This window comes from Olea europaea, chromosome 2 (assembly GCF_002742605.1).
Source record: "Olea europaea var. sylvestris chromosome 2, O_europaea_v1, whole genome shotgun sequence".
Taxonomy (NCBI): Eukaryota; Viridiplantae; Streptophyta; class Magnoliopsida; order Lamiales; family Oleaceae; genus Olea; species Olea europaea.
The window spans coordinates 5,813,100-5,836,122 of NC_036238.1; the positions used below are offsets into that span (position 1 = coordinate 5,813,100).

Consider the following 23,023-nt stretch of genomic DNA (forward strand, 5'->3'; position numbering starts at 1 on the left):
AATATATTTCATTTTAACTTAAAGAAATAATCGTGTTTGTTATATTTTAATTTTTTTCTTCTTTTAATTAATTCATTAATTATCATTTTTTATATTTAAAATTTATTTTAACTGCAAATAATAATTTAATAATTATAGCACAAATACCTTTAATCTATATCTTTGGAAAAAGAAAAGCAAGGATAAAAATGATATTATACACTTTGCACCATTTTGGTGCAAAGTGAACAGTGTTGCACCATATTCATTTTGCACAATTTACACCAAAATTTGGTGCATTTTGGTGAAATGGTGCGTACATTGGAGATGGCCTAAATGCAAGGAGAATGAACTACAGAGCGTGGATGAATTAACCAGACAACTTAAAGTCAAAGTCATTTTAGCATAAACACTGCTAATTTGGGGAGGGAAATTTCCTCCTGACTAGCAAAAATCAGATAGTGGCGGTGACAGTGGCTTCTAGATGTAAAAAGGAGAATGACTTGGAATGAGATCTGTAGCAACGTCAATTGGGAGTGGTTGTTTCCGGTGGTTAGTTGAACAAGTGGATAATTTGGGTTTTTTACCCCCTTAATTTTGTGTCTTTTATTATTTTTTGGGTAATTATATTAACACAACAATTTTTATTTCTTGCAACATATTTTAATTGCACTCAAGGTTCCTAATCTTTACTCATTATAACACTTATGTTCCTAACAATTTTTCATATTGTTCTTACCCTCAAACTTTTCATTAGTCAATACATTTTGTATTTGATAACAATTTTAAATCTAAAAGTCAATTTAAATGACTTAAATTAATTTATTTTTCCATCATATTTTTAATATATATATATATATATATATATATTAAAAATATGATGGAAAAATATTATTGTTACTTTTTCCTCTCAATTAATTAATTTTTTTAAAAAATAATCTAATAAATTTGTTAATAAAATTTTTGACATCATTAAAAAAAAATTAATTGATCGAGAGGAAAAGATAACAACAATAATAAAAATCCTAAAAATGATTGAATTTTTTTATATATAATTTTTTTTAGATATAAAAATAGTATAACAATTTATAATCCATATGAAGTAATAAAAATTTTATTAAGAATTTTTACATCCAAAAAAAAAATTAACGTCATACCACATAAAATTTACTAATAAAATGATGTAAATTATATTGAAAAAAATTTCGCGCAAAAATAATAAACATTAATAAAATAATAATTTTTTTTTGAAAAAATAAGAGTTATACCTTTCTTTTTAACATACACGTTTAACGTATGTTTAACTATTTTCGATATTCATTCAGATCATTCGATATGTTTATGATATAGTTCTCAAAATGAGTTTCGAAAGAATATAGAAGATTTATAGATATGGCTAGAGTATAATCGTTGAAAAATTCTTAAAGTTTGCTTGTTATCGAAATTCTCGAAATATTAGTTTAGAACTGCCTATTTTGATGTGTCATAACATTTGTTATGATTGGTCATTTCACACAACATTAATGACTTGAAAATAATAGGTTGTGAGTACTTAAAAATGATATTAAGAATGTAATATTTTAATTTTGTTTGCTATTTCATAGTGGCCCGAAAACTAGGACAACAAAAAAAAATAAAAAATAAAAACACTTGAAAAAACTGGAGGGTCAAGTGACCCTAAGGGGACTCCCCGTGGGTCTGGCCCTGAATGTGGTGTATTAAACAAAAATATGATGGAAATATAACCACTCTTATTTTTTATTTAAAGATAAAGGGCAATTTTATCTTTTTGAAATATATTTATATATGAAACTTATTTTTGATGTTTTAAAAATTGGAGACAAAAAAAAAAATGGAATTGCTCAAAGGTGGAGTCGGAAAGATATATTAGGGTGAGCTGAAATATACGCTCTATGTCGCACAAGATTTAGTTAAAATGTTAAATTCATGACATTTTTGACAAAGTGCGTCGAAATATATTTTTGGACACTCATGACAAAGTTCTAACAAATATATTTTTAACTAATAAAATTAAATATAGAGTATATTACTTATATTTCGATAATAACATTCATTTCGTGGTCAAAATAAATAAATTTTTAACTCATAAGTATAAATAAGTAATATATAAAAAATACATTTGAAAAAATTTAATTACTTTTAAGGTTAATCAAACATCTGGCATCTCATATTGTTAAAATAAGTCATTTATCTTTACTTTAATCAATAAAAGTTATTTGTTATTTAATAAACTAATTCGATTATAATTGAACTCTTTAAACTTAGTTAAATATGTATGAAATAAAGTATCTAATCTGATAATATGTTATTTGTATATCATGAATGTGAATAAAATATATGTGTAATTGTTGTAGAGTCTTAAATTAAATTTGAATAATTAAACATTGGACTTGGGTTGGAAATGAAGTTAGTTAAGCTAAACTTAATTTTGTTGGGGTAGATCTCTTATTCTTTTGGAAAAATTACCTAAAACCTTACATATAAAGTATACTATTTAAAAATAAGGGGGATTAGTTTTAATTTCAAAAATCAGGAGATGATGAAGATTAATAGATTAATTAATATATATTTAAATCATGTTCAACCATACATTCCATCCCATGCATCCTATCTTATTGCTTAAATTGAAATATCCCCTAATCAATTCACTTGTTGGCCACTGAAGTCCCCCCCCCCCCTCTCTCCACACACACGCACATACCGATAGCTTCAACACATCGTTCTCATGGACATCGAGATGTTAACAATAGATAATGTCAGATTAGGGTCGTACAAGCAGATCCAACTCCTTTGCGTTGCTTATGCTTTGGGGTGATTTCTTGAGATGGTGGTTGGAGGGTGTGATTGATTTAAGGTGGAGGTGTAAATGATGGTATAGTGATTGTTGTTGTGGATTTGAAGTCAAGGTAGTATTTATGGTTGCAGATTGAGTTGAAGGCGGTACTAGTGGTGCATTGAAGGTGGTGGTAACTTGTGGTGGAATGCGGGGTGTGCGAATTTGTTCGTGGTGACCTTCTATGACCATGCATGTGTTAGTTGTGATCACGTTTGTCTTTATGGTGACTACCAATCAATAGATTTGTTCTAATTTTGACTATGTGTGACCAAATTAATAGTAGTTACATACAGTTACAGTTATAGACTGATTTGGTCACAAACAGCTACGTTGAATACAAATTTGATCACAGTTAATCACAAATAACATAGGTTAATGAATTGGTTATATACAATTACAAATTAAACGATCACATATAGTCACAGCAAAAACAAATTTGATCACAAATACTCACATAAAACAAATATATATTTACAAACAATAAATTTGGTTACAAGTAAATTTTTGTAGATTTTTCTATAATGGAGTATAGAGAGAAAATTTGTTTTCAATTTTTGAAGATGTTTCTATCACCGGAGTTGGAGCAGTAATTGGAGTGACAGCAGGAGTAGTTGTAGAAGAGGTAGTCAGAGTGATCGCCAGAGAGGTCGTCGAAACCAATGGCCTCTTCCGATGAGGAGAAGAGGTAGAGAGAAGACAAAGGGTAGAGAGAAAGAGAATGGTTTGGATTTGAAATTTGGTGTAATTAATTATATTATATTATATTATAATTACAACTTTAGAGGATGTTTGAACCCCATTTTTATGAAAAAAATGTAGTTTAAAATAGTAGATTGATGAAAAATATGTGGATGAAAAATAAGAATTTTTTTATTTACGTGTAATATTATTTTAATAAAAAATGTATGGTTAAAAGGAATAGAGAGAAAAATATATTTAAGAAAAAATAGGAATCAAACAAAGCCTTATAATAAATTGATTTACCACCTGATTTTTGAAAAGTTTTATGGAGTATGTATACAATGTACACTTTGTCAAACTAATTGACTTTTTTTTGACGAAATTCTTTAGAAAAATGACAAAATTCTGTCAAAAATGCAAAGATTTAGGACCACACGGGTCAAGTTTGAAAGGTGTGAATAAAAAATACAAGATGAACATCTATAGGGAACTATTTGCACCAATTTTTCAATTGGTTATTAGAAAATCTCTTTTTATTTTATTAGTCACTGAAATTATTATTCCCTATTTAGTAGAAATTTTATAGATTAGATTTTGTTAAAATTAATTTTTTAAAGAATGCATAGTTAAAAATTTAAAAAATATATATTATGAAATCACCTGTGAAATTATTTTATTTAAAGAATTTGAAGTGAAAAATAAATTGGTTAAAAATTAGTTTTTAAAAATATCTATTGGTGCAAAAAAAAATGACGGCGGTTAGTCCATACAAAAATGTTTCTATTTTATTGGCCCGAAGAATTTCCCACGTCAAAGAGTCCTTTTCAACCACGTAGTTAAAGAGATAAACAGCTGAACAATTTCTCCGGTATCAACGTTGCATCAAAGGGTTGTACCTATCCAACTCTAATTGTATTTACAGGATCACAAAATTCCAACCTATGATTGCAGAGAAATAGAGGAGGGACGCTCAACAATTGGGTTTAAGAAATTGTTTATTCGCATGATAGATTAATTTTATATTTTTTGCCCAAGGAAAGTATGGCATCGATGAGTTCTGTGGAGTTGAATTACCTCATTTTTCGTTATCTCCATGAATCAGGTATTCTTCCCCTGTTTTTCCTCTCTATATCAGGATTTGATACCAACGGTTTGCAGGTCTTCGATTAGCATTTTTTTTTTTTGAATGAATTTTATGTATTCGGAGTATTTGTTTTTTCGGTTTAGGGCATCAATAGGGAGAGCGGAGAACGCCAGTCGATCTGCGCCCGTAATCCTTGGTTTATTCAGTGTTTTATCTGGAATTTGTGGGTACCGGTGATGAAAAGGAGTGTATTTTGCTTACTAATAGCCTAGGGTTTCGTAGCCAGAGAAAACAGCAAAACAATGGGATTGTGAATTGAGTTTTGTTTACTCATTTTCATTTCAATGTTAATCTATTTAACGTGATTGCAAAATGAAAAAGGTATGCCTTTCTACGGTTACAGATTTTTCTGCGTGTTTACTTTTTGGAGAGATAGGATTGTAATATTGTATATAGAAGTCTTTTGTAACTTGGCCCGACCATGTAAGCTCATAAGAACGGCATGTAATCTGGAATATTCAAATATGAATACAATTTGTGAAACAAATATTCTACTACATCAAATTGAATTTCGTCAAAGGACTGTTTCGGTTGATAATTCTCATAAATATGCATTAAGGTATACATTTGCTCAACACACAGATCTAGTGCTAACTTTTCTCGAGCCATAACCACCCTACTTCAAGCTCATTTGCCATCAACCAATTATTAGATGATTTAGTTTTGAAGCCTGAGATCGATTACTTTGTCAAATAATGTGCTTGGATGAGTCAAAGTGATCCAAACCTGAGTTCATTTTACAGCCACCCATATATGAATATTATTAGCATCGGTCCTTTGTCTACTCTACATTTTAGAGGCTTCTCCTTTCAAATTATGTTCATTTTTCTATATATTTCTCTTGAAAAAGCTCTTAGTTGAGTTGGCTGGCAGTTTTATGTTATAGAGAGGCAGCCTTTAAAAATTCTAAATTGGGTATCAATATCATGACATTTTGCCTCCATGAGGCAAGGCATTTTGCCTTCTTATGGACACAGGCCTCAAAATATCACTTACTCCCACTTTGCCTTCATTATGTTTGTTTACATACCAAAAAATAGAGAGAATTTCCTATCTGCCCTGTCTTTTAGTTAAGTTCAGGAATTTTTAATGGTCGTTGTAAATTTTTCTGAGTTTTGCACCTCCAGTTGTATTAGTTATGACTTGGATCTGCTTTTCTCAAATTAAACAAATTATCCTCTTTGAAGTTCTGCTGGAAATAAATAAAGTTGGAAACCACATAGGGCTACATTTTGTTGCCTTGTTCGTAAATTGTTGTCATAGCTTAATGCTTGAGACTTTTATAAGGTGTCAAGTTTGTCTTGTGTCAACATGGAAACGGCATAGCCAACAGGAATTTATAAGGAGCCTGTTCATTTTTTGTGCTTGTGTACTGGTTCCTTGTTTCTTTATTGCTATTTGTTTTATGGAAACACATGGCTAATTGTAGAACAAAGTTTCTTTGTAAATTTTAAGGCCTTCTGAAGAAAGCGAAAGTCTCCTTCTGTACATCTATATCAATCAATTTATATGTATGTCAATGTAACATGTTGTTGGGCATTAAACTCTCAGGTTTCGCCCACACAGCTTTTGCTTTTGGGTACGAGGCTGGTATCAGCAAGAACCCTATTGATGGAAATTTGGTTCCACCAGAAGCTTTAATCAAATTCGTGCAGAAAGGAGTTCAATATATGGATATGGAAGCAAATTTGAACAATGTTAGCATATGCCTATTCCTGCTGAAAATTTTCGTTTGTCTTGATCTTTTGATCTGATTTTCTTTTTAATGAAGAGAAGGCATGTAAGTTGATTAATGTTTATTTCATTATGATCAGGCTGATGATGAGGACGAAGACTTCTCATTATTAAAACCTTTGGATCTCATCAGAAAAGATGTTAATGAACTGCATAAAATTGTAAAGGACAGGAAGAAAAACCAACAGGAGGCTGGGGGAAAGGAATTGGATAGAGGACATGAAGGAGAAAACATGCACAAGGAAGATAAGGACAAGGATGGAAAAAATATGGAGAAACAAGACATGGAAATAGAATGTGGAAATGACAAAGATAGAGTCGAAAATGATAGTAAGCGATTAAAAAAATGACATGAGCGATCAGAATAACTGAGGATAGCTTATTGATCAAGAACACAAGAAGCCGTCAAAACAAGAATAGGATCTCTTGGTGTAAAAACACTTATTGTTGTGTTTGGTAAGGTGGGCTGGATAATGCTAGATAGTATTGTTAAAATAATGTCTATCATATTGTGTAGTCTAGTATTGCATATTAAACATACTATTAGTTTAATACTCAATTGCACACCATATTCTTTTTTTCTTTTCTTTTTTTTCCCTTCATTCCCTTGAGTCTTTGGGTTGAGATTTGATGCTTGCTTTCTAATCTTTTTCAGTTAGGTGAATTTATTGTACAAATTTAATGCTTCTACATTTCATTTTGGCATTTTGGCTTTCTTATTTATGGGTTTTGGTTTCCTTTTTGTTATATGTTCATTGTTACAGTTTATCAGTCGATTCCCTAGATTTGAAGTTAATTTTTGAAGGACAAAGCTGAGGTTCGAGTATTTATATAATCTTTAATCCATTTGGATTATCATATCCTGTAGTGCATCTGTCAAAGCTGTGCACATTTCTTCTCTTGCAGGTTTGTTCTTGTACATAGAATCCATTAAGTGCCCTTCTTCCATTGTTTTTATCTTCAAATGATATGGGGATAGACTGAATGCTATTTTCAATAGTGATTTGGGAGCTCTGATTTTGTTCTTCTAGTAGATCATGAACAGTTTTCAGACATTCCTTGGTTCATTCTAGGAATGTAGGCAGAGCTTATGAATAAAATCAAAGCCATTGTCTTTAAAGATTATTCTTTCCTCAGCAAATTGGGCAGATAGCAAAAGAAACGGATGAGAAATGCTATTCACGTTGGAAATGAGAAACAACTTTTACGATTATTCTTTTCAACATCAAAATTTAGTAAAATTTTACATGCATCTCGACACTCCCACTTGTTCCCATTCCATAGATCCCTTTTAGGAATACCGTGGCACTTAAGGAAGCATGTGCGAACGGCGTGCGGATCAAAGACTTCCGTCATGCCTTTCAGAACCTGGCATTGATCGATAGAACAGTTAATAGTTACACATAATCACTTAATTCACAAGCATTCAGGACTATGAATCTTTATCTTTTTGCTTGTTTTCAACAGTTTTATTGCTTTATTGGCACATAGGGATTAGGACTTAATTCGTAACACGATAGAAAAGAAGGAACCCAATACGCGGTATAGCTATGCATGTAATGCAGAAAATTGAAAACAGAGAGAATCAGCAGCAGCATAAATAGAAGTGTGTGTTTCGTACACAATTTTAGACAAGATTAGATAATTCAATGAACAGTTTTAAAGTCTTATAGGCAATGGAATCCATGAAAATGATAAAAGCTGAAAGGCCAAAGGCTAAGGCCTAGCTCAAGTGGTAAAAGCATCGCCTTACCGGGTAGATGACTAGGGTTCGAGCCTCCTTTCTCGGAGGAACGGTGAAATACTTTAATCCCCTTTTTTTTCAAAAAAAAAATAATAATAATAATAAAATAAAATCTTACAGCCAATATGCACGTTGAATTCAATAGCTCAATTACTTATCATTGAAAGAGGATCATTCCCACCCCGGAACTACTTGTGTGGAATAGATGGAGGGATAGACTTTATGATATGTTGAATTCGACAGTCGCTAATAAGATTAAGAAAGAGATACATTTGAGATGTTTGTATGCTGATATGTCCAAGCTAGAAGAGAATGAGAAACCAACCAAAAACAGAGACTAAAGCACAAACTGCAACTTACAAGGTCTAAAATGAAGTTACTTTTAAGAACACATAAGCAAGCAATAAAGAGCTTCAGCTTTCTTAAAGAAGGTAGACCCATTAAATATTTTTCATTATAGAAATTTTTTGGATTGATTGTGAAAACTCCGATTACTAAAAGTAGATTTTTGGCAATATCGACATTGGAATATCCAAACTAATGTAAGCTGATGTAAATATAACAAAAAACCAATTAAATCAATATTAATTGAATTGCGTAGAGACTTGCATGCGTACAGATTATGGGAAATATAGATCCTCCTCAGGGGTATTCTTCAGCAAGGCGACTTGATGACAGTAAGTTGACCTGCATGAAGACTTCGTTTAAATACCTGTCGTAGAATTCATTTCGAACATTAAATAACAAAAAGATTAATTAAGTTCAAAAAGTTACATTAATAATCTCCCAGTGCCGGCTCGGTCGAACATATGCAGCTAGGACGGCCAAGTGAAAATGCTGTTTTTGATAAAGATTATATCAATATCTCGTATGTCAGATTATAAAAGGTAACAACGATTTTCATATGAAAGTATACTGTTAATTTCATCAACTTCTCGTCTCTCGTATTTTTGGGTTTAAAATTTGAACATTAGTATTGAAAAGAACGTACTCTAAAGGGATCACTCCTCAAGGATTGCACAAAAATTGAGCTCGCCAAGCCATCATCCTGGAAAGGAACAAATGAACCAACTTCTTCATAACAACTTTATATAATGAATTTTGCTAAAATATACTTGGGAAGATTTCAAATTCGGAAATTGTTGAAAGAATAATAAATCTACCTCCAAATAAATATTTCTAAGTAGCCTTCCAGTTTGGGCACAACAAACACGGACAACTGGTTCTTCACAACTTCCACTAATGATGTAGTCTCTCCCATTCATGTAATAAGAACGAGTGTAGTTATTATAGCTGCCTGTCGAAACTATATCAAATTTTGTGTGAAGCGTCCCATCCACAGCAAAAAGTTGTCTGACCTGGAAAGCACGTCATCTCGATAACTAGCCTTGATCTTTAAGTCATTAAAAATGCGAGTAATTTTTTGTTTTTAACTTTGACAGTTCACAATAGGTATAAAAAATGTAGTTGTAGAAATATACCTCATTATCTACAGAAGAAACAAGTAGATAAAGATCATCATGAGAGAAGCAGACCATTACGTTTCCTCTTGAGCTCGATGCTGTATAGCAAGGTTTTATGGGTTTCTGTCTTAAATCCCACATCTTCACATCTCGGTCAAATGATGAAGTAACCATCAGATTAGGGGAATGATTTGCAAATTTAGCAACATTTATTGGTTCACGATGCATATCCGTGAACAGTTGTAAACGTTTTCCACTGCAAATATCATATATGGCAACTTTCTTCGAATATCCACTTGTTAGAAATTGATCATCCGCTGAATTAACATGAACCGAAGTCAAATGCTCAAAATCTTCAAATATAACTGTACTGGGATTGCAATAGCCATCTTCGACTTCTTGTGGTAGATGATTGATGTCGTACAATCTCAAGGAACCATTGTCAGAGCCCACAAGGAGCTAGTATTACGAAAAACAGTATAAATTATCAGCAATCACCTGATAAAAATATGAACGGACAAAAAGAAGTTCATAGGCTTTGGAATAGAAAACATAAAAATCATATAAACGGACCCCCCTTAGATGCAATGATATCATCCATAAAACACAAACCAAGGATGCATCCTATATTTAGTGATCGAATAAAACTTCCAATACAGTTTATCTAGTTCCTGAGCTAATGACATACCTTGGAAGGGTCATTTTTGAGCCAACAGAGCCCCAAAATACTATTAGAGTTCCACTTGGACGAAATATGATCGATAATATTTCGAGTCTCAGGATTGAGGAGAACCACTTCTCCATCAAGAGTTCCAACCGCCATAAGACTAGAGATGGACGGATGATACTCAAATTGCCTTGGACGCAACCTCTTTCCTTCTTCTCTGTTTTTCTGGCTGACGTTAGTGATGGGATGTAGAAGTGGCTGCATGGATGAATCAAATTTACTAGTGCACAGCGACTTCGTATAGAAACACTGACTCTTTCTACAAGACGATGTCAATTTTGTTCTTAAATGATTGTGAGGATACATCCCACTTGTTCCCGCTTCACGCATATGCAAGATGCTGATAATGCTCTCCTTGTGCTGGCGCTTATATGGTAAGTACTCATAGTGTTTTGAGAAGAAAGTCTTCTCCACTTTTCTGTCTGCTTCTTTTATGGGAAAATTATCCATATTTTCTAAACAAGGTATTGGTTCAATCATACTCTCACTGTTTTGTTTCTCAAAGTCGACCATCAATGGATGCTTAGACGTCTGTAATTTGTAATCTGTTGAATCCCATTGGAGTACACTTGTTGGAGACTCATCTTTCTCTTGAACATCCAAATGCCCTGGAGAGACCTGACACATGAAAAAGTAACCTGTCAATAACATATAGTAAGGTTTTTGATATATAGCAATACGATGAATTATATAGCTTGTTTCCGACCTCGATTTTCAGATTTTCCTGTCTATTCGAATCATGACAAGGAACTGAAAAGAGTGCCTTGTCTAATTTGCTAACTGAAGCCCCCTGAAACATGCTTCGAGCCTCTTTAATAGTAAATGAACCACCAGAAGGCAGAAGTTGGGGAGATTCATCCGCACCAGTAGTTTGTTTGGTGAAATGACGGCCACTAGTTGGCTCACTGATTTTACCGGAGGTAATACATCTTCTCTCATTGATTAGTGCAGGACACGACCATGTGTCTTTCTTGGGCGTACAATTATGAAACTGGAGTTCTACCAATGGGGAAAGTCTGGAGAAAACAGCACTAGTTGTATTTGTCCCGAGATTAATAACTCTTGTACCACACAGTGAGAGGCACCTGAGTTTTGGCATGGAAGCAAAACATTCTTCCTCAAGGTTAACGAGAGAAGAACAGGAGTTCAAAATAAGAGTGCGCAACTGCGTGAATTTTCCTACCATATCCAGTTTTTTGATCCATAAACTCCTAACGTTTAGTAATTGGCAATTTAAATCACCCCGGATGAGATTCCTGTAAAATGAAAAATAAAAACATGTATTGCTCAGGGGCTACATTTATCAAATAGATGAGAAAATTTCTGTTCATAAAAGTCGACTTTGCACATTTATTGTTAAATTGAGATGACCATCTTAAAACAAGAAGAGGAGGGCGGTGAATAACAGCTTGGAAAGGGAAAGTAATAGTGCATACCAAACTATATCCTTCCTAGATGACAAATCGCAAAGGTCAACAACTAGGAGTTTTGAATTGAATGCAAGCGTCGAAGAGGAAATGAGTTCTTGGTTCGATGCATGGGGAGATTTATAAAGAACAAGGGTTGCATCAACCTCAAAGGAGTTTAATCCAGCAATAGCATCAACAAGGGAACAGATATCAGCAGCATCATGTAGGTTAAGTAAAACGACTAAATGAGACTTCTCGGCTAAGGCTTCCTGCATTATGGCCTGTAATGAAATAAAAAGAAAAGGGGAAAGAGAAAACTCAGCCATCAGAATTTAGAATAAAAATCACACCTCCTTAATTGAATTTATGTTATCTTCATAGAATCTTAAAGCCATTAACAGATGTTGATACATACAAGTATACCAATCATATTCATGTACTTTTAAGAGCGAAATGTGGCAGATACGTATCCACATATGATGTAAATGGTATATTGTCCATAAAATGAATTATAATGCGAAATTAAAGTGTCTTCAGTGATTACTAAAAGCAAAAATGAGACGACCTGACGCAAAGATAAGACTGCAGAGTAGGATAGCACCTCGTGCCTCTTCACGACTCCAGATATCGTGAGACGATACTGAAATATAAAGTTGGTTAATAAAGAGTTCTACATTAAACTTCTCTAGCAGAAGACCTCACCAATCTAATAAAAAAGGCGAGTACATCGAAACAGGAACGGGCATTCTTGTGCTTGTGAAAACATTATTATTGATAAAAAGATAATTATAAGCCAATTATTAACAAGAACATTACCTTAACTACTACAAATTATTGGAACCAATTAATAAGTAATTGTTCTTGTGGTGGGATCTTATTACAACTATTGATTATTAGTATATGAACACAGGTTCAGCTCAGTGGTTATGCAATACCCACCACCCTTCATTTGATCAAATAATTATTAGTATAAAAATTTAAAAAGAGTATCTGATTCTTCAAAAATTGTAAAAATCTGTCAAAAATCATTCCTTCAAATGTGTGAAAGGAGTAATTTTCCCTCTGCTACCAGATCAATTGTGGAAAAACGAAAATCAAAATTGAAAATTGACTAGCTAGTCAGATATACAAAGTGAATCCTTAAAACTAAATTTCAAACAGTTCAAAGAACTCAATTAACAAATAATCCAAATACTTAAGATCTTTTAGTTGATTTAAACAAGGCATGCACAGTAACTTTAAAAAACTGTGAAAGCTTGCAGAAGAAACTTTTTTTTTGTGAAATTTTTTTCCATGGGAACTTCTTTTCTTGAAAACCCAGTTATTAATTTTTCTCCATTTTCAAAACATATCACCAAAAAATTAAAAAGGCAAGCAAAAGGTAGACTGTCGGTTGGCACATTTTCTTTCAGAGAAAAAGCAAAATTCCACACAAAAGTCGAAACATACACACACACATACATAGAGAGAGAGGACGAAGAGAGAAACCTGTATTCAGAATTTGAGATTTCAAGACACATGGTTGTCTATACTAGCATTTACAGTGAAAATGAAGAAATGCTTCAGAATTTCAATAACATCCAGTGGTGAGGTAAAGGAGAGAGAAAAAGAATTTATAAGTGAAAATCGTATCTATGAAACTTTCATAATGAACGGCTGCAGATAAGCACGGCACTATGTACGTATTGCAGACAAATAATTGTGCAAAAATTCTTGCACTAAGCTATCAAGCTGTGAGTATAAAGTTAGACCCCACCTCCTTTTTATCGAAATACATTTTACTCTCTCTTTTTTTAAACACATATTTTTTAATAAAATAATATTATATTCAAATCAAAAACTTTTTTTTTATTTTTTATCCATACATTCTTCATCAATTCACTATTCTAAACTTTATTTTTCCATAAAAAAAAAAATTGGGTGTTAAACATCCTCTAAGGTTTGTAAAAGCAAGAATTAAAAAAAAAAGTAAGAACCAATTATTTTTTTGCATTAAATTCTTGCACATACGTATTACTTAGCCCCTATATGATCGCCATTATTTCTTAAATAAAAAAAAAAGGTAAGAACCAATTATTTTTTGGCATAAATTCTTGCACATACGTATTACTTAGCCCCTATATGATCGCCATTATTTCTTAAAAAATTAATAATTTAAATATTAATTTTTGAAAAATATGTGATTAAGAGTAAGAAGAATTTTGAAATTACATATAAAATATTTTATTGCGTGAATATATAGTTAAAATGAGTATGAAAATTAAAATATTTTGAAATAATGGTTGTCAAGAAGTGATTTTGACATGTTCAAGGAAGAATCTAAAGCAACTATTTCCGCATTTTAAATTAAATTTGGATCACAAAGGCACCTCATTGGAGTGGAAAATTTAGGTGGGAACATAATGGATAAGATCACAGACCTAAGATCTCTTTCATAATAATTTCTATGCCTCCGTTTGTTTTTCATTCTTTCTCCATTAAAATGAAAAATATAATCGTTATTCATTACATTAAAACATCAAATTTGAATTTCTATCTCTTGTGTGGAACCCGTAACGACTATATTTTTCGTTTTCATTCTCACAAAAATGGAAATCAAACAGGGACATTCCATATGGATGGACCACATATCCATGGGGACCAAAAAAACACCAACATTGTCAAAGATTTTAATTTTGGATCTAACTCTCTCATATTTTCATTCTCTCATCGGATCAAGAAACCCTTTTTCCAAATATATTTTATTGATTTGAATTTCATTTTTTATTAATAATTTTGAAAATTACTTTTTGTATTATACCTTCGTAACTTCTGTGTGATCATAGTCACAGCTTCTTTGCCGTGTGTTTGAGCCCAGTTTTTGCAGAATTCTCGTTTTCATTCAAACTATATGGGACCTGTGAAAAGTAATCGGAAACATTAATGTGTGTCCCCAAAATACCTCCGTCATACACTTTGCAAGAGCAATTTTCTGTCAATTGAAGGGTAAAATTGAAAAACATAGGATGCAATAATTGAATCAGACTGTAACATTCATAGAAACTGGAGAATGTACGAAAATTAGCAAAATTTACTGTTTAAAGCCTGTTTGGGAGGGATTTTTTACCCAAAAAAATTGATTTTTTAGCATTTATTTCACTATTCTACCCGTAAGTTTTCACTTCTTTTCTCACGGTTGGACCCCACTTTTCTTCTAACGGTCAAAAAATCAATTCTCAAAATCTCTCCCAAACGGGGCCTTAGTAGTGGTTATGAGAATTGATTTTTTTATCGTTAGAGAGAAAAGTAAATCCCGTCTGTGAGTGAAGAAGTCAAAAATAACATTTGAAATAGTGAAATAACGGTTAAAAAATTAATTTTTTAAATGAAAAATTGCTATCAAATGAGGACTAAAAATGATACTTTGAACCGGACCAAACAAGGGCTTAAGAATATTCTAGAGATCTACTTATTTTACATGAAGCGTGAAAAACTTTGTAAAGACGAGTAAAATTACAGTAGGTACAATTATTGCTATACTATACCACGTGGTTTTTGTGCTAGAATTTTTCTTTAGGTACAGTGAATTTGTCACAAAGGAACCTGCTGTGGCACAATCCTGTCTGTCAATTTTTTTTTTCAATTTTTTCGTCTGTCAATGCTGTTTCTACACATGTTGTCTGTGAAAAAAATCTTGTGAAGAATCTCTGTACGTGTAGTAGAATTCTTTGTGCTAACTTATTTTCAAGAATAATGCTTGTGGTACAATGCCGTGTCCAACGAAGACACACGGCATCTCGGGATTGGCCGAGGCGCCCGTGGGCCCGGATGTGACAGGCTCCTCGGCCAATGTCGAGGTGTCGTGTGTCCACGTTAGACACGACATTGAACACCGCATTGTACCCGTAGCATAACCCTATTTTAAAACATATATTTACGTTAATATCTAGCAATTTAATGACTTGTAACGGCTACATGTGACGTGCACTTAATGTCTCAATAATTTGTCCATTTGTCTTTGATTCAACATTTATTTACTTATTTATTCAATAATTATATTTAATATTAATTTCTCTAGTGTTTAATTTCACGTCAAGTTTACTGTTAAAATATTTTTTAATTAAAAAGATAGGCTTATTGGTGCAGTTATTACCAAGACAAGAAACCATATGGTTGAAAAGTCAAATGCGGCTAACAACGAAAAGTCAAACTAGTTAGTAGAAATTAAAATCCAACATATGCTTGAACATTAAATGTGACTTCTATAGCAAAACACCAGCCACCAACCGAGTTAAAAGTTTCATTTTTAATTTAACATATACATTCATCATATTTCACTTGTTGAAACTTTAAAATGTTTTCGAACGATCACCGAACTTTAACAATTTGCACTCTGTCATTCACTCATTCACCATATTTTACTAGTTACTGGACTTTAAAATGTTTTTGAGTAGTCATTGAAATTTTAACATGCTGCAATCCATGACTCACCATGTTTTATTAGTCGTCGAACTTATACAATCGTCACACTTTACTCACCGAATTTGAAAATACTTGCAAGTGGTCACTGCACTTTATTTACCGAAGACAACTATTAAAAAATTGAATACTTTGAAGTATAAAATATCAAACACGAAGACGACGTCCTTCTTTCCTCCTGAATTATCTTGTGGCAACTCTAAAAAATATATTTTGTTAGTCGTGATTAATATCATTGACTCTAAATCAAAAATTTCATTGCGTGTTTGAGATATAATTTTTTATGTTCTTAATTTGGGTCTATAATTTCAATCAAAATAAAACAATAATTTCTCTATTTTGTTCTCTTGAGGTAATGAAATATTATGATATAAATTGGGTTAATTATGCTAATAGTCACTGAACTTTGTAAAAAGTTTCCAATGAATTACTGAACTTTAAAAATCATCTAAATGGTCATTGAACTTTACAAAAGATTTCCCAAAAGTTATTGAACTTTAAAAATCACTTAAATGGTCACTGAATTTTGCAAAAAGTTTCCCAAAGATCACTGAACTTTCTAACCACTAAACCACCTTAGAGCCACCACTTATGGATCACCAAAATCCACTCTCCAACCACCTTGGCCGCCGGACCAACATACCACCATGAAGTCCTCGCTTCCCTCTTCGCAACCCACCCAAACTCCGGCCATAACACCAACCGATTTGGCCGAAAACTCAACCTAAAATGGGATGACTAAGCACAAAAAATGGCCAAAAATGTTAGTCACCACTTTTGGATCACCAAAACTCTACCCCTCGGCCACCTTGGCCGTTGGACCAACATACCACTTTGAAGCCCTCACTTCCCTCTTCGCAACCTACCCAAGCTCCGACCATAACACCAACCGATGCGGCCGAAAATCCAAGCCAAAATGGGCAGCTTGGATCATTAAAAATGAAGATTCCGGCCATTTTTTGTGCTTTCGACTGCCATTTTGGTTTGAATTTTTTAGGTTATTTCGTGGGGATTAAAATTAAAATTCAAACAACAGAAACTCAAATTAATAATATTAGGTTGTTTGGTGGGGATTAAAATTAAATTTTTAGAAAATTTTGATTGAAAATTTTGAAATGTATGGTTAAAAAATTTTGGGACCTATAAAAATGTGAATAATATTGATTGCTTGATTTAACTCCCACCAACCATATCATTAATTGCTTCACAAAAACATCTTCATGCAAAGATAAAAATATTTAAAAAAAATAAAAATACACTGAGTTGGATGAAAGTTGAAAACTCAAAATTCAAACAACAGAAACTGAATCAACGAGTGTGATTTACCGGCCAAACATGGTGGTAGCCTGATTCATTTGCTTGCCATTAGAAATTCGTAAAAGATGGAAATAAGTGTGAATCTAAAGTTGAATCATTTGATGAAAATTCTGTCTTTAAGCTTCTTTTAGCAGAAACAAAAATTGAAGCCAACAAAAAGCTCCGTATAATTGTAAACAATGGCCTAAAAGCCCTCCACTTGTCTTGATTCCGTGCCATTCAAAACCAAAAGATTTCCATTTTTGAGTCCCACAAGAAAGCTTATTTAAGATAGTTTGGAGCTCTGGATTCAAAAGGTTTCTTTCTTTATTTGTATAATTATTGATTTTCGCTGGTGTAAAAAGAAACAAAAAATGTATAGGTGGGAAATATTTTTTTAGAGGGTCAACGCAGAAATGAAAAGGTAAGAAATCTGTGTTTTGGTTTGCTGGTGGGGAGGGTTGGCGCGAGGATGGGACTGGAGAAGAAGATGAAGTTTTGAGGGTAGGGGTGAGGTTGGGGATGGGATTGAGATTGAGATTGGCATTGGGATTGGGCAGGAAGACGATGTTTTAGAGGTGAGACTTTGAGTGGTACAAATGAGCCCCCGTTTGGTCCGTTATTTGGAAATGAAAAGGTGTAGAATGATATTTTTATGAAAAATAAGTGGTAAAAAAAAAAAAAAAAATTCGTTTTACAGGTAATATTATTTTATGAAAGATTATGTGGTTCAAAATAAAAAAGAAGAAAATGAAATGAAATTTAATATAAATCAAACAGGGGCTAAAAAAACTTTAGTATAATTTATAAAAAAAATATAAAACACTTTGAGCTATAAATGTAAAGAAATTGTTGTGAAGCTCGGACTACAGCCCCTTCACAAGTGGGGGGGGGGGGGGCTGTAAATTTGTTATTGCACGTGGGCCCTCTAAATTGTGAGAGAGCTGTAAGCGGTACTGTGTGTACAATACCGCCCTAAATGTAATTATTCCTTTTTAATTTCAATTCTCCTTAAGTGAATTTAATGGCTCTATTAATAGACTTAAACGATAACAGAGTCTTTTGCACGTAAAAGGTCATTTAAGAGGTTTTCCATCCATCTGAAATGATAGGTGGTGTTTCTTTAATTTTGATTCTGTTTAAGTGAATTTAACGGCTCTGTTAATGGACTTAAACGATAAGAGCTTCCATCTATCTGAAATAATAGGTGGCATTTCGCAATAAATGCAAAGCTCAAGGGATTTTGCGCCAATTACCCTTGGGAAAACTAGCATTCTCATTTCAAATCACGTAACCCCATCTCAAATTAAAAGAGAATGTTCTTTTCATTTTTCCATCAAAATCGCAATAATTCCCCATTTACCATCTCGTAAGAGAATAATACTATTTGTACATAAAGGAGTTATATAATAATTTATATATAGATGATGTGTTAAGAAAGGGAAAAAAAAGATTTATTTATTTATTATTATTATTTTTTTGGTTGAAAAAATTCTAACTCAATCATATTTCAACATATAAGAGTAATGATTATACTATATCTAGATAATGATTTACATTCACATGATGTTGTGAGGTATGATTGGGTCAGAATTTTTTCGCCAAATAAGAAAAAACTTGAATAATGATATTTGTATATAAACTGTTACATAATGATTTACATACAAATTATTTGTCAAAAAGAGATTGGATTTTTTATTTTTTTTTTGGGTTTGCAGAAGAGATTCTAACATCATCATATATCACCATATCATGTGTATGTAAACCATTATGTAAATTTATTATGTACATGTAGCACAATCGAAAAAACTTCTTTACTCTTTTTTTTGACACATTATTTGTACGTAGATCATTATATAACTTTTATATACAAGTGACATTAATCCAATAATAAAACAAGAAAATTTATGCTTAGAATTTTTTTATAGACCATAAAATTTAGGCTAACTGCACCAGAAGCGGCATATTCTAGTCAGGTTTGATTCAATTGGTGTACATGGAACTGTTGAGCTCCCATTTGACTCTTATTAAAATTATAATTTACTTTTCTTTCTCTTCTTTATCAACCACACACTCTTCAATAAAATAATATTACACGTAATCTCAAACGTTTTCTTCTTTTTTAATCACATATTCTTAAAAAAAAAAAAAAAAAACTATTTCATCCATTAAAATATCAAATAATGGGAGCCAAATGGGGCTAATTTTATTCTTTAAAAAAAAAAAATACTATTTCATCCATTAAAAAAGGGGGTCATTCCATCCATTTGGACTCAAGATACATATTTCTGAAATGTTAGGGACTTTTGTTGGCACAAATTGAACATTATGGTAAAGTTTGTAAAAAGTAAAAAGGTTAGCGACTGTTGTTGCAATTTTCCCTTTTTCCTCTAAATTCAATTTTAATTATATATTGTCTTAATAACAAATTTTGAACACAAATTTATATTTCTTTCTTACTTGTAACCACACATTCTTCCAAAAAATTACTTGTATAGATTAATCTTGTTAAAATGAATTTCTAGTTTCATTACATGTTTTATTCATATTTATACACATTAAATTTATCGACAATAAAATATAAGTTCAAAAAATGATTTAAATTTACTTAATTAACTTTCAGTCAGTAACATTAAAAAATAAATAATTCGAGAAATTTAATAATCGCACGAAATTGCCGGTAAATAAAAGAATTATCATATGGAAACTAAACACCAATGAAGGAAATACAATTGGGAACATAATAATGATTAAAAACTAATATATAATTCAGTAATATTTTAAATAAAAATAATAATGAAATATTTAAACAAAATAAGTTCTGCAATGACTGAAGATCGTGTGTCCTCCCGTAATAATTCTTGTTTCAGTTCCCCCACGGGCATAAATGAGACCATCGTCAACCCTTTAAAAATGGAATTATTAAATTCATTTTTTTCCAATAATTTTTTATTTGTTATTTTAAATTATAATTAATGTATTTTTCAATCATAAAAATACGTTTTAAAGTTTACTATTATACTTCAACATTGTATCAAGAACCTATCTGATGGATGAACATAATATAAAAAAAGGGAAAATTGCAGCTCCGGTCCCAAACCTTTCATTTCACTGCGGATTACACCCAGACCTTTAATTTTTGCTATCGGAGTCCCAAACCTTTATATGTAATTGCAGCGTTGGTCCATTTCACACATTCCGTCCAAATTGCTGCCAGTCAACAGGAAAATTTGCATTTTGAATATAATGAAACATTACATCATGGGTAAAATTGTCAAAAGCAAATCTTCTACTACCCAACAACAAATCGCGTTTCCATTCCTCCTTTTTTATATTCTTGCCCTACTGTCCCTCTTTTACATTTCAGATGACAACCATGAAATTGAACGTGTGTAGATGTGGAAACTGTCTCCAGATGAGGAGAAATCGGATATTAGAATTTGTGGTAAGGGTTGTTGTAACCTGGATTTGTAACTAGATCTATGTTTGTGTTATTGTTAAATTTCTTGTATGTTGTCTGCCTGTCTGTAGTGAATGATTGTTTAGTGTTTTGGATTTGCTGTTTTGATGGCTATATTTCCCATATTTGGGAGCCTAATATTAAGTACGTAATGAAGTACGTGGTTAACTTAATGATTTGCTTCACCTGTGGTATGCCTAGTTCGAATTAATTATAAATGCAGCAAAAATCCCAAAACATTTATTGATGGTGCAGTACAAGTACCAAACCTTCTATACTTGGCATAGTATTGGTCCCAAACATTTTGTAACTACGTTAACATAGGTTCCAAACCTATGTAGAATTACTCAACATAGGTCCCAAACGTTTGTCCAAAAATGCAACAGAGGTCCCAATTGTTCACTTCTGAATATAGCTATGATGACCAAAAAGAATAGAATACAAGCAATCAACAAGGTATCAACACTGCAATATATACCCAAAAATCATTGTCATTGACAACAAAAAGACATTTTCAGCCATTCCCCAAAAACAAAACACATTACATCATACGGTATCAAACACCAAACAAAACCCACATTGACTAATTACATTAGTTTTTTCAGCCACGCCCCAAAAACAAACAATAAATTTATCAATGCTAGTACTATTTCACTTCAATTTCATCAATTTGTGCCTTCCCCTTGAACTTCTTCTTTCCAGCAGGTTTGTTAGCAGGGGGCGGAGCCAGCACTCGACGAGACTGCGCAGCCGCCCATGCTGGCTCCAGTAGGAAAGGAATTTCATGTTGATAAAGTTATTATGCTAAATATGTAAAACTGTACCATCATTGACAATTATGATTGTAGCTCATTTGGTAGGACGCTGGTTTTGCAAGTGAGAGGCACCTGGTTCGACTCCCCTCCTTTTCACTTCTTCTTTTAATTTTTCAAACACAATAAATAATAGTTAAATAATTGTATTCTATTTTGTTTTAACTAACACTGATATAGCTTTGTATCTCAATTGGGAATTCCATTTTTATCATATCAGAGGTATGGGATTCGATTCCCTTCACCTCCTCTTCTTCTTTTTAATTTTTTAACACAATAAATAATAATTAAACAATTCTATATTTTTAGATTTTGTTTCTAAAAAATTTTGTTAACTCAAATTATTACTTCATAGTATATACTTTTATTATTAGATTTTATCAATTTATTTTGTAAAATTCAAATTTGGACAATTTAATTACTGATCTTTATTATTTTAAGAGTTTGAAAAAAAGATTTCTTTTTTGGGTAAAAATAGCTTTAAAAATCATTCCTTTAAAAATTTATTGACCGAAATTATTATTTCATAATATATAATTTAATTGTTAAGTTTTATCAATTTATTTTGTAAAATTCTTTGTTCTTCTAAGAGTTTGAAAAATACATTTCTTTTTTTGGGGACAAAAATAGCTCTAAAATTCATTGTTTTTAAATTTTTGTCTTTATTGATTAAGCACTACATATAAACTTCATCTTGTCTCGCTTAAATTCATAAAAATTTGAAACTTGATAATAAGTATATGACTTAAAAAATGTATTTTTATTCCTTATTATTTTGGGTTGTACTGAATTATATTTTAATATTTATATTATTTTACATTTTAGTGCATTTATATATTGATTGGAGATTCTTTTAATATAAATTAATTTAATATTAGTAAACAATATCGTTATATTGGGCGGTGTTTGATAAATGTTCCACGCTCCGCCCTGGCTCACTCGAGCAGCTAGATCCGTCCCTATTTGTTAGTCGATGTAGAGGCCCTTTTCTTTTGCTGCAAAGGCTATGGTTGTGACCGGAAGATTTGCTTTTGACAATTTTACCCATGAAGTATGTTCCATTGGAGTCAAAATGCAGATTTTCCTGTTGACTGACGGTAATTTGGATGGAATGCGTGAAATGGACCGACACTGATATTACATATAAAGGTTTGGGACTTCGGTCGCAAAAATTAAAGGTTTGGGTGTAATCTGCAGCGAAACGAAAAGTTTGGGATCGACGTTGCAATTTTCCCTAAAAAAAAGGCCAAAAATGTGAT

The 23,023-nt window shown here is 32.1% G+C and overlaps 2 protein-coding genes across 5 annotated transcripts; one reads left to right on the plus strand and one right to left on the minus strand.

Moving 5' to 3' along the window:
- The first annotated feature begins 4,334 nt into the window (after positions 1 to 4,334).
- LOC111409634 (WD40 repeat-containing protein HOS15-like) lies at positions 4,335 to 6,977 on the plus strand. Its single transcript, XM_023039663.1, has 3 exons — positions 4,335 to 4,619; positions 6,213 to 6,358; positions 6,476 to 6,977. The coding sequence occupies exons 1-3, from the start codon at positions 4,559 to 4,561 to the stop codon at positions 6,743 to 6,745; spliced, it is 477 nt and encodes a 158-aa protein (XP_022895431.1). The 5' UTR covers positions 4,335 to 4,558; the 3' UTR covers positions 6,746 to 6,977.
- Positions 6,978 to 7,504: 527 nt separating this feature from the next.
- Positions 7,505 to 13,384, minus strand: LOC111409605. 4 transcript variants are annotated; one of them, XM_023039633.1, is made up of 11 exons: positions 13,227 to 13,384; positions 12,304 to 12,378; positions 11,766 to 12,019; positions 11,036 to 11,585; positions 10,291 to 10,947; positions 9,621 to 10,061; positions 9,303 to 9,497; positions 9,131 to 9,187; positions 8,914 to 8,976; positions 8,757 to 8,826; positions 7,505 to 7,763 (listed from the first exon to the last, which is right to left on the minus strand). In XM_023039633.1, exons 3-10 carry the CDS (start codon positions 12,011 to 12,013, stop codon positions 8,782 to 8,784), a joined length of 2,256 nt encoding a protein of 751 aa, XP_022895401.1. In that variant the 5' UTR covers positions 12,014 to 12,019; positions 12,304 to 12,378; positions 13,227 to 13,384; the 3' UTR covers positions 7,505 to 7,763; positions 8,757 to 8,781. The 4 variants fall into 4 exon arrangements, with proteins under 4 accessions (XP_022895401.1, XP_022895408.1, XP_022895420.1 ...); XM_023039640.1 differs by having other exon boundaries at positions 8,749 to 8,826; XM_023039652.1 differs by having other exon boundaries at positions 11,903 to 12,019; positions 13,227 to 13,382.
- Between the last annotated feature and the right edge of the window lie 9,639 nt (positions 13,385 to 23,023).

Coding starts and splice junctions, on each gene's coding strand:
- LOC111409634 (XM_023039663.1), top strand. CDS start 4,559: ATGGCATCGATGAGTTCTGTGGAGTTGAATTACCTCATTTTTCGTTAT. Junction 4,620..6,212: donor TCGTTATCTCCATGAATCAG/GTATTCTTCCCC, acceptor TTAAACTCTCAG/GTTTCGCCCACACAGCTTTT. Junction 6,359..6,475: donor TGGAAGCAAATTTGAACAAT/GTTAGCATATGC, acceptor CATTATGATCAG/GCTGATGATGAGGACGAAGA.
- LOC111409605 (XM_023039633.1), bottom strand. CDS start 12,013: ATGCAGGAAGCCTTAGCCGAGAAGTCTCATTTAGTCGTTTTACTTAAC. Junction 9,188..9,302: donor TTAGAAATATTTATTTGGAG/GTAGATTTATTA, acceptor GTTCCTTTCCAG/GATGATGGCTTGGCGAGCTC. Junction 8,977..9,130: donor TGAGGAGTGATCCCTTTAGA/GTACGTTCTTTT, acceptor TATCAAAAACAG/CATTTTCACTTGGCCGTCCT.